Genomic DNA, 17,487 nt, shown 5'->3' with positions numbered 1-17,487 from the left:
GAAAAGAACTGAAGACAGTCTCAGAGACCTCTGGGACAACTTTAAATGCACCAACATTCGAATTATAGGGGTTCCAGAAGAAGAAGAGAAAAAGAAAGGGACTGAGAAAATATTTGAAGAGATTATAGTTGAAAACTTCCCAATATGGGAAAGGAAATAGTTAATCAAGTCCAGGAAGCAGAGAGAGTCGCATACAGGATAAATCCAAGGAGAAATACGCCAAGACACATATTAATCAAACTGTCAAAAATTAAATACAAAGAAAACATATTAAAAGCAGCAAGGGAAAAACAACAAATAACACACAGGGGAATCCCCATAAGGTTAACAGCTGATCTTTCAGCAGAAACTCTGCAAGCCAGAAGGGACTGGCAGGACATATTTAAAGTGATGAAGGAGAAAAACCTGCAACCAAGATTACTCTACCCAGCAAGAATCTCATTCAGATTTGATGGAGAAATTAAAACCTTTACAGACAAGCAAAAGCTGAGAGTTCAGCACCACCAAACCAGCTTTACAACAACTGCTAAAGGAACTTCTCTAGGCAAGAAACACAAGAGAAGGAAAAGACCTACAATAACAAACCCAAAACAATTAAGAAAATGGGAATAGGAACATACATATCGATAATTACCTTAAATGTAAATGGACTAAATGCTCCCACCAAAAGACACAGATTAGCTGAATGGATACAAAAACGAGACCCATATATTTGCTGTCTACAAGAGACCCACTTCAGACCTAGAGACACATACAGACTGAAAGTAAGGGAATGGAAAAAGATGTTTCATGCAAATGGAAACCAAAAGAAAGCTGGAGTAGCAATTCTCATATCAGACAAAATAGACTTTAAAATAAAGACTATTAAAAGAGACAAAGAAGGACACCATAATGATCAAGGGATTGATTCAAGAAGAAGATATAACAATTGTAAATATTTATGTACCCAACATAGAAGCACCTCAATACATAAGGTAAATAGTAACAGCCATAAAAGAGGAAATCGACAGTAACACATTCATAGGGGACTTTAACTCCCCACTTTCACCAATGGACAGATCATCCAAAGTGAAAATAAATAAGGAAACACAAGCTTTAAATGATACATTAAACAAGATGGACTTAATTGATATTTATAGGACATTCCATCCCAAAACAACAGAATACACATTTTTCTCAAGTGCTCATGGAACATTCTCCAGGATAGATCATATCTTGGGTCACAAGTCAAGCCTTGGTAAATTTAAGAAAATTGAAATTGTTTCAAGTATCTTTTCCGACCACAATGCTATGAGACTAGATATCAATTACAGGAAAAGATCTGTAAAAAATACAAACACATGGAGGCTAAATAATACACTACTTAATTACGAAGTGATCACTGAAGAAATCAAAAAGGAAATAAAAAAATACCTAGAAACAAATGACAATGGAGACACGACAACCCAAAATCTATGGGATGCAGCAAAAGCAGTTCTAAGAGGGAAGTTTATAGCAATACAATCCTACCTTAAGAAACAGGAAACATCTCGAATAAACAACCTAACCTTGCACCTAAAGCAGTTAGAGAAAGAAGAACAAAAAAACCCCAAAGTTAGCAGAAGGAAAGAAATCATAAAAATCAGATCAGAAATAAATGAAAAAGAAATGAAGGAAACGATAGCAAAGATCAATAAAACTAAAAGCTGGTTCTTTGAGAAGATAAACAAAATGGATAAACCATTAGCCAAGAAAATGGTTGGCTAGAAAAACCATCAAGAAAAAAAGGGAGAAGACTCAAATCAATAGAATTAGAAATGAAAAAGGAGAAGTAACAACTGACACTGCAGAAATACAAAAGATCATGAGAGATTACTACAAGCAACTCTATGCCAATAAAATGGACAATCTGGAAGAAATGGACAAATTCTTAGAAATGCACAACCTGCCAAGATTGAATCAGGAAGAAATAGAAAATATGAACAGACCAATCACAAGCACTGAAATTGAAACTGTGATTAAAAATCTTCCAACAAACAAAAGCCCAGGACCAGATGGCTTCACAGGCGAATTCTATCAAACATTTAGAGACAAGCTAACACCTATCCTTCTAAAACTCTTCCAAAATATAGCAGAGGGAGAAACACTCTCAAACTCATTCTACGAAGCCACCATCACCTTGATACCAAAACCAGACAAGGACGTCACAAAGAAAGAAAAACTACAGGCCAATATCACTGATGAACATAGATGCAAAAATCCTCAATAAAATACTAGCAAACAGAATCCAACAGCACATTAAAAGGATCATACACCATGATCAAGTGGGGTTTATTCCAGGAATGCAAGGATTCTTCAATATACGCAAAACAACCAATGTGATAAACCATATTAACAAACTGAAGGAGAAAAACCATATGATCATCTCAATAGATGCAGAGAAAGCTTTTGACAAAATTCAACACTGATTTATGATAAAACCCTGCAGAAGGAGGGCATAGAGGGAACTTTCCTCAACATAATAAAGGCCATATATGACAAACCCACAGCCAACATCGTCCTCAATGGTGAAAAACTGAAAGCATTTCCACTAAGATCAGGAACAAGACAAGGTTGCCCACTCTCACCACTCTTATTCAACATAGTTTTGGAAGTTCTAGCCACAGCAATCAGAGAAGAAAAGGAAATAAAAGGAATCCAAATCGGAAAAGAAGAAGTAAAGCTGTCACTGTTTGCAGATGACATGATACTATACATAGAGAATCCTAAAGATGCCACCAGAAAACTACTAGAGCTAATCAGTGAATTTGGTAAAGTGGCAGGATACAAAATTAATGCACAGAAATCTCTGGCATTCCTATACACTAATGATGAAAAATCTGAAAGTGAAATCAAGAAAAAACTCCCATTTACCATTACAACAAAAAGAATAAAATATCTAGGAATAAACCTACCTAAGGAGACAAAAGACCTGTATGCAGAAAATTATAAGACACTGATGAAAGAAATTAAAGATGATACAAATAGATGGAGAGATATACCATGTTCTTGGATTGGAAGAATCCACATTGTGAAAATGACACTACTACCCAAAGCAATCTACAGATTCAATGCAATCCCTATCAAACTACCACTGGTATTTTTCACAGAACTAGAACAAAAAATTTCACAATTTGTATGGAAACACAAAAGACCCCGAATAGCCAAAGCAATCTTGAGAACGAAAAACGAAGCTGGAGGAATCAGGCTCCCTGACTTCAGACTATACTACAAAGCTACAGTAATCAAGACAGTATGGTACTGGCACAAAAACAGAAAGATAGATCAATGGAACAGGATAGAAAGCCCAGAGATAAACCCATGCACATATGGTCACCTTATCTCTGATAAAGGAGGCAGGAATGTACAGTGGAGAAAGGACAGTCTCTTCAATAAGTGGTGCTGGCAAAACTGGACAGGTACATGTAAAAGTATGAGATTAGATCACTCCCTAACACCATACACAAAAATAAGCTCAAAATGGATTAAAGACCTAAATGTAAGGCCAGAAACTATCAAACTCTTAGAGGAAAACACAGGCAGAACACTCTATGACATAAATCACAGCAAGATCCTTTCTGACCCACCTCCTAGAGAAATGGAAATAAAAATAAACAAATGGGACCTAATGAAACTTCAAAGCTTTTGCACAGCAAAGGAAACCATAAACAAGACCAAAAGACAACGCTCAGAATGGGAGAAAATATTTGCAAATGAAGCAACCGACAAAGGATTAATCTCCAAAATTTATAAGCAGCTCATGCAGGTCAATAACAAAAAAACAAACAACCCAATCCAAAAATGGGCAGAAAACCTAAATAGACATTTCTCCAAAGAAGATATACAGACTGCCAACAAACACATGAAAGAATGCTCAACTTCATTAATCATTAGAGAAATGCAAATCAAAACTACAATGAGATATCACCTCATACCAGTCAGAACGGCCATTATCAAAAAATCTAGAAACAATAAATGCTGGAGAGGGTGTGGAGAAAAGGGAACATTCTTGCACTGCTGGTGGGAATGTGAATTGGTACAGCCACTATGGACAACATTATGGAGGTTCCTTAAAAAACTACAAATAGAACTACCATATGACCCAGCAATCCCACTACTGGGCATATACCCTGAGAAAACCATAATTCAAAAAGAGTCATGTACCAAAATGTTCATTGCAGCTCTATTTACAATAGCCCGGAGATGGAAACAACCTAAGTGTCCATCATCGGATGAATGGATAAAGAAGATGTGGCACATATATACAATGGAATATTACTCAGCCATAAAAAGAAATGAAATTGAGCTATTTGTAATGAGGTGGATAGACCCAGAGTCTGTCATACAGAGTGAAGTAAGTCAGAAAGAGAAAGACAAATACCGTATGCTAACACATATATATGGAATCTAAGAAAAAAAATATGTCATGAAGAACCTAGGAGTAAGACAGGAATAAAGACACAGACCTACTAGAGAATGGACTTGAGAATATGGGGAGGGGGAAGGGTAAGCTGTGACAAAGCGAGAGAGAGGCATGGACATATATACACTACCAAACGTAAGGTAGATAGCTAGTGGGAAGCAGCCGCATAGCACAGGGAGATCAGCTAGGAGCTTTGTGACAGCCTGGAGGGGTGGGATAGGGAGGGTGGGAGGGAGGGAGATGCAAGAGGGAAGAGATAGGGGAACATATGTATATGTATAACTGATTCACTTTGTTATAAAGCAGAAACTAACACACCACTGTAAAGCAATTATATTCCAATAAAGATGTAAAAGAAAAAAAAGTCTCAGTTTTGAAGCCCATCTGTAAGGGCAGGTGTTGCTATAAGGCTACAGAAGTTGCCATTTCTCTTAGCTGTGGACTAGAATTTTATCAACTCAGTGGGCATCCTGCATGTCTCAGGCAGAACAGAAGCATTTATGTATGATTTGATTAACAAAATAAATTAGTTGACATGTTAACACTAAATCTGGTAACAAAAACCTGAAAAACAGTGGGTTCATTGAGGCAAATAAAAGGTAAGGAAATTATTGGAGAACATTCAGTAATAGAACTTCTTCATCTTTACTGATGAGAAAACTATGGCCCATAAAGACAAGCCTGGACCAACGTAATTCTGTAAGTGGGTGGCTGAATGTAATGACCGAACTAGAGAAATCAACGTTCTGGATGCTGGTCCAAGGCTACTTACAATTTTCTGTTTGCAGCCATACTCAGAAATCCTCCCTCTTAGACAGATCTGTGATTTATTTTTTCATCAGTACATACTGGTTACCTCTCCTACTACCAAGCCTTTGTTCCCTCTTGTAAAATGGGTATATAAATGGTACCTACCCCATACAGCTACTATGAGTATTCAATAAGATAATGCAGTTAAAGCACTTTTAACACTGCCTAGCACATAGTAAATACTCAACAAATGTCCATTCAATGAAAACTGGTATAGAAGAGTCCCCCAAGGCGTACCTCACTGCAAGATACAGAGGAGTTGGTAGCTCCAGCTCAATCTGATAACTGCCTTTATCCTTAGACAAACAATCCTGATTTTATTGGAGGGTAGCAGCTATGCCCAGCTACACTTGGTTGCCTCCCTTGCAACCACAGGGGGGCAATAAGATGAAGTTAGTGGACAGTGATTCCAGGAAATCTTTTAAAAATAGTGAAAACAGTGAAAAAGAAACGTTAAGCTCATAGCAAATTAGTAGCAGTTGTGGAGTTAGAACTCCTGCCTTGCCCCACTCCAGACAGCCCATAACAACACTACGAACAGCTACCATTTCTTGTTTCCTTTGTACCAGGTACACGTTAAACATCACAGTAATCCTGTGAAATATTATCCGTGTTTTACATGTGACCGGTAGTAACATGACTCACTCAAGGTCACAGAGCTAGTAAGGGCAGGGGAAGTTCAGTCCAATTCTAAAGCCAAACCTTCTCTAGTCTTGAGTCCAAAGTTTTACCTAGATAAATAATAATATTTTCAACCTAAGTTGATGTATACAAATGCCCTGTGTTGAAAGTCGGGAGACTAGGATCATCTGTACAATGACTATCTGTGTGTCCTTGGACTAATCAAAACTTCTCTGGGCTTCGGCTGCTTCTGCAAAACGAGGGAACTGGGCCAGAATGAACTCTGCAGTTGCTTCTAACCCTAAAATTATAATGTCCAAGTGCCAGCAGAGTCCAGGGACGCCCAAGCAGGCGGTAAGGGAGGCCGCGCCCGCGGAGAAAACCTTAAGCCGGGCAAGGAAACAGCTCCCCGCGCCCCGCCGCCCGGAGAAGGGAGAGCTTGGTCCATCTCCGGGGAGCCGGCCGAGACGGGGGGAGGGGGCGAGGAGGGCGGGGATAGGGAGCGGGGGAGCCGAGGAGCGTGCGCGCGCCCGCCGCCCGTGCCCGCGATTACCTGACAACGCCGCCTCGTCCTCCTCGCCGCGCACCGCGTCCGCCGGCAGCACGGCCAGCGGCGGCAGCCAGAAGAGCAGCCAGCACGTCCCCGGGGACGGCCGCATCCCGCCAGGCGGTCAGCTCCGCGCGGCCCAGCGGCGGGACGAGACCTGTGGGTCCCTCTCGGCCGAGAGTAGCGGAAATGCCGCGGGGCCCAGAAGGAGACCAGGGGCCGCTGCGGCCTGCGCGCGGGAACCCGGAGGTCCCGCCCCCCCCGCCGCCACCGCCCAGCTCGCGCCCTGTCCCGCCCCTCCCGCCTCCGGGGCCCTCCGGGCTCCGCCCCGTCTCACCCTGGAGGGTGTGGGGAGGAGCCGACCCTTCGTCTGAGAATTGTGCTTACAACTGCCCTGACCCGTGACTGTGGGGCTTTAGGGCTCAGTTGTCAGAGCTTCTCAGAGTCATACCCCCGGAAGGCGAAGGCCCTTCAGCAACCCTTTATTTAGAAATAAAAATCAGTTTATTTTTCCTTTTTGTTTGTAACAGTAACAGATTGGCAATTTGGTTGCTTAAATAGCATTGACTTTTCACATTTAAGTATAAACGGCATGTAAAACGTTCCCTCACCAATATATCCCCTAAAATTAACGTGTGTGTGTGTGTGTGTGTGTGTGTGTGTGTGTGTGTGTGTTTAAAAAGATGTAGAGAACAGGCTAGTGGTTGCCAGGGTGGGGGGAGGTGGGGGAACTGGGTGAAGGTGGTCAAAAGGTGCAAACTTCTGCTAGTTATACGATAAGTAAGTTCTGGGGATGTAATGGTGACTAAAGTTAACAACACTGTAACGAATATTTGAAAATTGCTAAGAGTTGATCTTAAAAGTTCTCGTCATTAAAAAAAATGTGTAACTGTGATGAAACGGATGTTAAATAAATTATATGTGCAATATATACATATATCAAATCATTGTGTTGTACCCCTAAAACAAATACAGTGTTATATGTCAGTCATATCTCAATAAACCTGGAAAAATATCTGGTGTGGTTTTAATATTGATAATGAGTATAGAGCTTGTAGTCTTAAACATTATTATACTGTACTTTTTTTTTTTTTTAAGGTCCAAACCCTCCTCAGGCCTTGGAAACCCATTAATGTGATTCAATATTTCCTACTAAGCACTCGGTAGAACAAAAGGTCATTTCCTCTTTTCTAATTTTGGACTTCTGCTAAGGTACTTCAGAGAAGCCAGTTGTAACAGAAATCAACCTCTAAAACTAGCTTAGCCTCATTTTCCCCAAAGATCTGAGTAGAACTCACTAGACTTTCCCTGGCTTCAAAGTTAGGTTTAACCAACTGCCTTCAACCCCCTGGTGCCATGTGCACACCCATATATGGCTTTTTGAAAGTTCAGAAATCTTGTAAAGGACTCCTGGGGAGGATGATTTTTACAGATAAACTGTTATTACTTGAACTCCTACCTTGTCTTACCCTGCAGACTATCTCCAGAGAAATAGCAGAGACCCTGACCCCACTTGCCTCTTGCCCAACATTTTTTTTCCCTAACCATATTCATTTTGATTTAGTTTAATTTTGAATGGCACTACGAAACGTGGCTAAAAGAAACAGGTATATTCTTTTTCTTTTTTTTAACAGGTATATTCTTGAACGACAAGTGTGTTTTCCTACAGCTGTATCAGGTAGAGGAATAAAAGGACAGGAAGTAGTGTATTAAATTAATATTTAAAGTGCTATCCATGTAGCATACTCTTAATAAATATCTTTAGCTTCTTAGTAAAGAAGCTAACTCAAAACACCACATTCCTCTTTATAGGATAGCAATAAATTTTTTCCAGAGATAACAGACTCTTAGGAGGTGATAATTTTGTCATTGGGGGACCATGATGAAATCTGACCTAACCTCCCCAAACCTCTCTCTCATATGAAAACCTCTCATATGAAAATAGATAAGCTTTGTGGTGACAATGCAATGAGAAGAAGGGAAAAAAGACACCAAAGAACCGTGGAGAAAGAAATACAAGAAGACAGAATAAGGAGAGTGGTCAGATTTAGGAAGGCTCATAGGTCCTTTGACACATCATGGAACACTGCTTCCTTCTCATGAGGAGCAGATGGGATTAACAATCTGCGATTAGTGCAGTCTATTGTTCTTAAATTACACCAGCATTTGTGTGCCTCTTTCTAGGAGATGAACTATACTGATTAAACAAACGAAACCAAAACCAAATCCCATATAAACAGGACACCTGCAGAATCTTCTGTTCAAAGCCTCCTGGGATTATTATGCAGGTTTGCTTTCTATCTTTCTGTTAGAAAATAGAGAATATTTTTGCCCATCACTGGGTCAGTGAGGTGAGAAAGTTGTAGTTGGGGGGGTCACCATTAAATTTGCCTAGATGATGTAAAACGATTAATTGTAACTGAATTTTAACACCAGCCCATACATTTCTACACCAAAAGAGATGCTTGAAAAAGGACAAAATTCATTATCTCTTTGAAGAAGTTGCCCAATTGTATTGCCTACAGATTTCAGCTATGGATTTTTCTTTTTTTAATAACAACATTGGCAATACTTTGAGTATTGTCACTGATGCTTTTGCTTCGGAAACAATTTTTAAAATTTGTTTATTTATTTATTTTTGGCTGCATTGGGTCTCCGTTGCTGCACGCAGGCTTTCTCTAGCTGCGGCAAGTGGGTGCTGCTCTTCGTTGCGGTGCGCGGACTTCTCATTGCTGTGGCTTCTCTCGTTGCAGAGCACGGGCTCTAGGTGCATGGGCTTCAATAGTGGTGGCACGCGGACTCAGCAGTTGTGGCTCGCAGGCTCTAGAGCGTAGGCTTAGTAGTTGTGGCACACGGGCTTCGTTGCTCCTTGGCATGTGGAATCCTCCCAGTCCAGGGATCGAACCCGTGACCCCTGCACTGGCAGGCGGATTCTTAACCACTGTGCCACCAGGGAAGTCCCTCAGCTATGGATTTCTGGTAAACACCCCACGTCCGTCTCTAAGACAAAACGAAGCACTGCCACTTGGGGGATCTGGATCTCATAGATAGGGAAGAAGTTGGAACTCTTGCCAGAATGCTAGTTGTGTGGGTAATCTGTAAATGTTTAGCATTGTAAATGCAGATTCCCAGGACATACCCTCCAGAGACTGATTCAGTCCATCGGGCGTAGAGCCCCAAATGTCTCTTCTTAACATGTAACCCAAGTGAATCAAGAGTATTAGGACTAAATTTTGAGTTTTACAAGTTTCACGCTTGACAGTAAGTAGAATTTTGGGCAAGTTTATAATCACAGCTAAAATACTGTGTGTGCATTTTATGTAATTCACATTGTTAGAATATGACTTATACTTATTTTTAAAAAATGTATAATAAAGAGCTTCCTTAATATTATTTTAATGACCCAAGTTCTTTAATTCCATATGACTATTTCCACATGGTGTGAAAAAGATTACAATTCAAATTTCTGCCTCTGCATTTTTATTTCTAGAGTTCTTGCTCTTCATAACTAATTAATTTTCTGTAACTGTCATAGGGTTATAATCAGTCATTGTGAATCAGAAGTAAAATTTAGCTCATGTCAGAAATTATTTAGGAGCTTTCACTTGGTTTCTAGGTAGGTAGAACATTTAATTAAATGTATTAGAAGAAATAGGCAGTTCTACTACTTTGGGTTCTTTCATAAAGAAAGATTTAGAAAGACTGTAATGATATCCACCAATGCCGCAAAGATTATAGAAGTTATACGCCATCATTTCTCCCTTTTAAAAATTCCCATTTTTAGAATTTTATATATCAAGAGAAAAAAACAGGCTGTTCAAGACTTCTCCATAAAAGAAAAGAATAAAAATAGATGTTGACTTGTTGGATCATGATTTTCTTAGCATATTTCATTTAAGAAATACTTTGAAATTGACTTGCCATATACTAGTTTAGTAATTTTAATAATTCATGTCAGAAGTAAAAGATAGGTAGCTTTTCAGTATGAATAAATGATGTTGGGAGGGATTAGAATATAATTTATTAAGAAATACATCAAATGTTCTCTAAACTCAATTGCTAAAGTCCTTGATAAAAGATAATTGGTCAAATTCAATTCAGATCTTTCCATTCAAATTGAGAGCTGTGGAATCCTTTAAAGTAGTGGTTCTCAAATTTTGGTGTGGATAAGAGTCCCATCTCCAAAGACTCATATTCAGTAGGTACAGTGTACGGCCTGGGAATTTACATTTACGATTCTGAGGCAAATAGTCTTTTGACCATGCGATAAAACTGGTGGGGAAAAAATATTCAAAAGTGATTGATGGGGGGGGTCTTCAGGAAGATGGCGGAAGAGTAAGACGCGGAGATCACCTTCCTCCCCACAGATACACCAGAAATACATCTACACGTGGAACAACTCCTACAGAACACCTACTGAAAGCTGGCAGAAGACCTCAGACCTCCCAAAAGGCAAGAAACTCCCCACGTACCTAGGTAGGGCAAAAGAAAAAAAAAAAGAAAAAACAGAGACGAAAGAATAGGGACGGCACCTGCACCAGTGGGAGGGAGCTGTGAAGGAGGAAAAGTTTCCACACACTAGGAAGCCCCTTCGCGGGCGGAGACTGCGGGAGGCAGAGGGGGGAGCTTCGAAGCCGTGGAGGAGTGCACAGCAACGGGTGCGGAGGGCAAAGCGGGGAGATTCCCGCACAGAGGATCGGTGCCGACCGGCAATCACCAGCCCGAGAGGCTTGTCTGCTCACCCGCCGGGGCGGGCGGGGCTGCGAGCTGAGGCTCTGAGGCTCGGGTTTCGGTTTCGGACGGAGCGCAGGGAGAGGACTGGGGTTGGTGGCTTGAACATAGCCTGAAGGGGTTTGTGCACCACGGCTAGCCGGAAGGGAGTCCAGGTCTGCACCTGCCGAAGAGGCAAGAGACTTTTTCTTCCCTCTTTGTTTCCTGGTGCGTGAGGAGAGGGGTTTAAGAACGCTGCTTAAAGGAACTCCAGAGACGGGCGCGAGCTGCGGCTAAAAGCGCGGACCCCAGAGACGGGCGGGAGACGCTAAGGCTGCTGCTGCCGCCACCAAGGGGCTTGTGTGCGAGCACAGGTCACTCTCCACACCCCTCTTCCGCGGAGCCAATGCAGCCCGCCACTGCCAGGTTCCCGAGATCCAGGGATAACTTCCCCGGGAGAACGCAGGCTGGTGCAAAGTCACGGCGGCAAACCCGCACTCCGTGCCCCTCCCTCCCCGCCGGCCTGAGTGCGCCAGAGCCCCCGAATCAGCGGCTCCTTTAACCCCGTCCTGTCTGAGCAAAAAACAGACGCCCTCCAGCGACCTACATGCAGAGGCAGGGCCAAATCCAAAGCTGAGCCCCTGTGAGCTGTGAGAACAAAGAAGAGAAAGGGAAATCTCTCCCAGCAGCCTCAGAAGCAGCGGATTAAAGCTCCACAATCAACTTGATATACCCTGCATCTGTGGAATACCTGAATAGACAACCAATCATCCCAAATTAAGGAAGTGGACTTTAGGAGCAAGAGCTATGATTTTTTTCCCTATTCCTCTTTTTGTGAATGTGTATGTGTATGCTTCTGTGTGAGATCTTGTCTGTATAGTCTTGCTTCCACCATTTGTCCTAGGGTTCTATCCGTCCATGGTTTTTTTAAAAAATTTTTTTCTTCATAATCAATTTTAATTTTAATAACGTTATTATACTTTACCTTCTTTCTTTCTTTCTTTCTTTCCTTCCTTCCTTCCCTCCTTTAGACAACGAATCATCCCAAATTGAGGAGGTGGTCTCTGACAGCAAGATTTACGATTTTTCCTTCTTTACCTCTTTTAGTGAGGGTGTATGTGTATGCTTCTGTGTAAGATTTTGTCTGTATAGCTTTGCTTCCAACATTTGTCCTAAGGTTCTATCTGTCCCTTTTTTTTTCTAAATAAGAATTTTTTAATTCAATAACTTTATTATACTTTATTTTATTTTTACTGTATCTTCTTTCTTTCTGTCTTTTTTCCTTCTTTCCCTCCTTCCTTCCTTCCTCCCTCCTTTCTTTCCTTCTTGCCTTCTTTCCTTCTTTGCTTCTTTCTTTCTTTCTTCCTTCCTTCCTTCCTTCCCTCCTTTCCTTCTTTCTTTCCTCATACTTCTACTAATTCCCTCTACTTTTTCTCCCTTTTATTCTGAGCCGTGTGGATGAAAGGCTCTTGGTGCTCCAGACAGGAGTCAGGGCTCTGCCTCTGAGGTAGGAGAGCCAACTTCAGGACACTGGTCAACAAGAGACCTCCCAGGTCCACATAATATCAAACGGCGAAACTCTCCCAGAGACCTCCACCTTAACACCTGCACCCAGCTTCACTCAACGACCAGCAAGCCACAGTGCTGGAAAACCTATGCCAAACAACTAGCAAAATGGGAACACAACCCCATCCATTAGCAGAGAGGCTGCCTAAAATCATAATAAGTCCACAGACACCCCAAAACACACCACCAGACGTGAACCTGCCCACTAGAGAGACAAGATCCAGCCTCATCCACCAGAACACAGGCACTAGTCCCCTCCACCAGGAAGCCTACACAACCCACTGAACTAACCTTAGCCACTGGGGACAGACACCAAAAACAGCGGGAACTACGAACCTGCAGTCTGCAAAAAGGAGACCCCAAACACAGTAAGATAAGCAAAATGAGAAAACAGAAAAACACACAGCAGATAAAGGAGCAAGATAAAAATGCACCAGACCTAACAAATGAAGAGGAAATAGGCAGTCTACCTGAAAAAGAATTCAGAATAATGATAGTAAGGATGATCCGAAATCTTGGAAACAGAATGGACAAAATGCAAGAAACAGTCAACAAGGACCTAGAAGAAATAAAGATGAAACAAGCAACGATGAACAACACAATAAATGAAATTAAAAGTACTCTAGATGGGATCAATAGCAGAATAACTGAGGCAGAAGAACGGATAAGTGACCTGGAAGATAAAATAGTGGAAATAACCACTGCAGAGCAGAATAAAGAAAAAAGAATGAAAAGAACTGAAGACAGTCTCAGAGACCTCTGGGACAACATTAAACGCACCAACATTCGAACTTTAGGGGTTCCAGAAGAAGAAGAGAAAAAGAAAGGGACTGAGAAAATATTTGAAGAGATTATAGTTGAAAACTTCCCTAATATGGGAAAGGAAACAGTTAATCAAGTCCAGGAAGCAGAGAGAGTCGCATACAGGATAAATCCAAGGAGAAATACGCCAAGACACATATTAATCAAACTGTGAAAAATTAAATACAAAGAAAACATATTAAAAGCAGCAAGGGAAAAACAACAAATAACACATAAGGGAATCCCCATAAGGTTAACAGCTGATCTCTCAGCAGAAACCCTACAAGCCAGAAGGGAGTGGCAGGACATACTGAAAGTGATGAAGGAGAAAAACCTGCAGCCAAGACTACTCTACCCAGCAAGGATCTCATTCAGATTTGATGGAGAAATTAAAACGTTTACAGATAAGCAAAAGCTGAGAGAGTTCAGCACCACCAAACCAGCTTTACAACAAATGCTAAAGGATCTTCTCTAGGCAAGAAACACAAGAGAAGGAAAAGACCTACAATAACAAACCCAAAACAATTAAGAAAATGGGAATAGGAACATACATATCGATAATTACCTTAAATGTAAATGGACTAAATGCTCCCACCAAAAGACACAGATTAGCTGAATGGATACAAAAACAAGACCCTTATATATGCTGTCTACAAGAGACCCACTTCAGACCTAGAGACACATACAGACTGAAAGTAAGGGGATGGAAAAAGATATTCCATGCAAATGGAAACCAAAAGAAAGCTGGAGTAGCAATTCTCATATCAGACAAAATAGACTTTAAAATAAAGACTATTAAAAGAGACAAAGAAGGACACTACATAATGATCAAGGGATCGATCCAAGAAGAAGATATAACAATTGTAAATATTTATGCACCCAACATAGGAGCACCTCAATACATAAGGCAAATACTAACAGCCATAAAAGGGGAAATCAACAGTAACACATTCATAGTAGGGGACTTAAACACCCCACTTTCACCCATGGACAGATCATCCAAAATGAAAATAAATAAGGAAACACAAGCTTTAAATGATACATTAAACAAGATGGACTTAATTGATATTTATAGGACACTCCATCCAAAAACAACAGGATACACATTTTTCTCAAGTGCTCATGGAACATTCTCCAGGATAGATCATATCTTGGGTCACAAATCAAGCCTTGGTAAATTTAAGAAAATTGAAATTGTATCAAGTATCTTTTCTGACCACAATGCCATGAGACTAGATATCAATTACAGGAAAAAATCTATAAAAAATACAAACACATGGAGGCTAAACAATATACTACTTAATAATGAAGTGATCACTGAAGAAATCAAAGAGGAAATCAAAAAATACCTAGAAACAAATGAAAATGGAGACACAACGACCCAAAACCTATGGGATGCAGCAAAAGCAGTTCTAAGGGGGAAGTTTATAGCAATACAAGCCCACCTTAAGAAGCAGGAAACATCTCGAATAAACAACCTGACCTTGCACCTCAAGTAATTAGAGAAAGAAGAACAAAAAAACCCCAACGCTAGCAGAAGGAAAGAAATCATAAAAATCAGATCAGAAATAAATGAAAAAGAAATGAAGGAAACAATAGCAAAGATCAATAAAACTAAAAGCTGGTTCTTTGAGAAGATAAACAAAATAGATAAACCACTAGCCAGACTCATCAAGAAAAAAGGGAGAAGACTCAAATCAATAGAATTAGAAATGAAAAAGGAGAAGTAACAACTGACACTGCAGAAATACAAAAGATCATGAGAGATTACTACAAGCAACTCTATGCCAATAAAATGGACAATCTGGAAGAAATGGACAAATTCTTAGAAATGCACAACCTGCCAAGACTGAATCAGGAAGAAATAGAAAATAGGAACAGACCAATCACAAGCACTGAAATTGAAACTGTGATTAAAAATCTTCCAACAAACAAAAGCCCAGGACCAGATGGCTTCACAGGCGAATTCTATCAAACATTTAGAGAAGAGCTAACACCTATCCTTCTAAAACTCTTCCAAAATATAGCAGAGGGAGGAACACTCCCAAATTCCTTCTACGAGGCCACCATCACCTTGATACCAAAACCAGACAAGGATGTCACAAAGAAAGAAAACTACAGGCCAATATCACTGATGAACATAGATGCAAAAATCCTCAACAAAATACTAGCAAACAGAATCCAACAGCACATTAAAAGGATCATACACCATGATCAAGTGGGGTTTATTCCAGGAATGCAAGGATTCTTCAATATATGCAAATCTATCAATGTGATAAACCATATTAACAAATTGAAGGAGAAAAACCATATGATCATCTCAATAGATGCAGAGAAAGCTTTTGACAAAATTCAACACCCATTTATGATAAAAACCCTCCAGAAAGTAGGCATAGAGGGACCTTTCCTCAACATAATAAAGGCCATATATGACAAGCCCACAGCAAACATCATACTCAATGGTGAAAAACTGAAAGCATTTCCACTAAGATCAGGAACAAGACAAGGTTGCCCACTCTCACCACTCTTATTCAACATAGTTTTGGAAGTTTTAGCCACAGCAATCAGAGAAGAAAAGGAAATAAAAGGAATCCAAATCGGAAAAGAAGAAGTAAAGCTGTCACTGTTTGCAGATGACATGATCCTATACATAGAGAACCCTAAAGATGCTACCAGAAAACTACTAGAGCTAATCAATGAATTTGGTAAAGTGGCAGGATACAAAATTAATGCACAGAAATCTCTGGCATTCCTATATACTAATGATGAAAAATCTGAAAGTGAAATCAAGAAAACACTCCCATTTACTATTGCAACAGAAAGAATAAAATACTTAGGAATAAACCTACCTAAGGAGACAAAAGACCTGTATGCAGAAAATTATAAGACACTGATGAAAGAAATTAAGGACGATACAAATAGATGGAGAGATATACCATGTTCTTGGATTGGAAGAATCAACATTGTGAAAATGACTCTACTACCCAAAGCAATCTACAGATTCAATGCAATCCCTATGAAACTACCACTGGCATTTTTCACAGAACTAGAACAAAAAATTTCACAATTTGTATGGAAACACAAAAGACCCCGAATAGCCAAAGCAATCTTGAGAACGAAAAATGGAGCTGGAGGAATCAGGCTTCCTGACTTCAGACTATACTACAAAGCTACAGTAATCAAGACAGTATGGTACTGGCACAAAAACAGAAATATAGATCAATGGAACAGGATAGAAAGCCCAGAGATAAACCCACGCACATATGGTCACCTTATCTTTGACAAAGGAGGCAGAAATGTACAGTGGAGAAAGGACAGCCTATTCAATAAGTGGTGCTGGGAAAACTGGACAGCTACATGTAAAAGTATGAGATTAGATCACTCCCTAACACCATACACAAAAATAAGCTCAAAATGGATTAAAGACCTAAATGTAAGGCCAGAAACTATCAAACTCTTAGAGGAAAACATAGGCAGAACACTCTATGACATAAATCACAGCAAGGTCCTTTTTGACCCACCTCCTAGAGAAATGGAAATAAAAACAAAAGTAAACAAATGGGACCTAATGAAACTTAAAAGCTTTTGCACAGCAAAGGAAACCATAAAGAAGACAAAAAGACAACCCTCAGAATGGGAGAAAATATTTGCAAATGAAGCAACTGACAAAGGATTAATCTCCAAAATTTACAAGCAGCTCATGCAGCTTAATAACAAAAAAACAAACAACCCAATCCAAAAATGGGCAGAAGACCTAAATAGACATTTCTCCAAAGAAGATATACAGAGTGCCAACAAACACATGAAAGAATGCTCAACATCACTAAACATTAGAGAAATGCAAATCAAAACGACAATGAGATATCATCTCACACCAGTCAGAATGGCCATCATCAAAAAATCTAGAAACAACAAATGCTGGAGAGGGTGTGGAGAAAAGGGAACCCTCTTACACTGTTGGTGGGAATGTAAATTGATACAGCCACTGTGG

General features: G+C 40.2%; 1 protein-coding gene across 17 annotated transcripts in view; it reads right to left on the bottom strand.

Moving 5' to 3' along the window:
- Positions 1-17,487, bottom strand: part of NEMP2 (nuclear envelope integral membrane protein 2) — a 400,823-nt gene that overhangs the window by 36,815 nt on the left and 346,521 nt on the right. For 4 of the 17 annotated variants that reach the window (XM_073807484.1, XM_019931513.3, XM_019931512.3 and 1 more), the window contains exon 1: positions 6,426-6,666. The exons of 5 other annotated variants lie outside the window; for them this stretch is intronic. In XM_073807484.1, the coding sequence (XP_073663585.1) occupies positions 6,426-6,531 (106 nt within the window). In that variant the 5' untranslated portion in view covers positions 6,532-6,666. Of the gene's footprint in view, positions 1-5,488; positions 5,508-6,425; positions 6,667-17,487 lie in introns of those variants that run through there. 8 more of the 17 variants (XM_073807475.1, XM_073807476.1, XM_073807474.1 and 5 more) reach the window with 4 other exon arrangements.

The sequence above is a fragment of the Tursiops truncatus genome, chromosome 7, assembly GCF_011762595.2.
Source record: "Tursiops truncatus isolate mTurTru1 chromosome 7, mTurTru1.mat.Y, whole genome shotgun sequence".
NCBI lineage: Eukaryota > Metazoa > Chordata > Mammalia > Artiodactyla > Delphinidae > Tursiops > Tursiops truncatus.
This window is presented reverse-complemented; position numbering and strand designations above follow the sequence as displayed.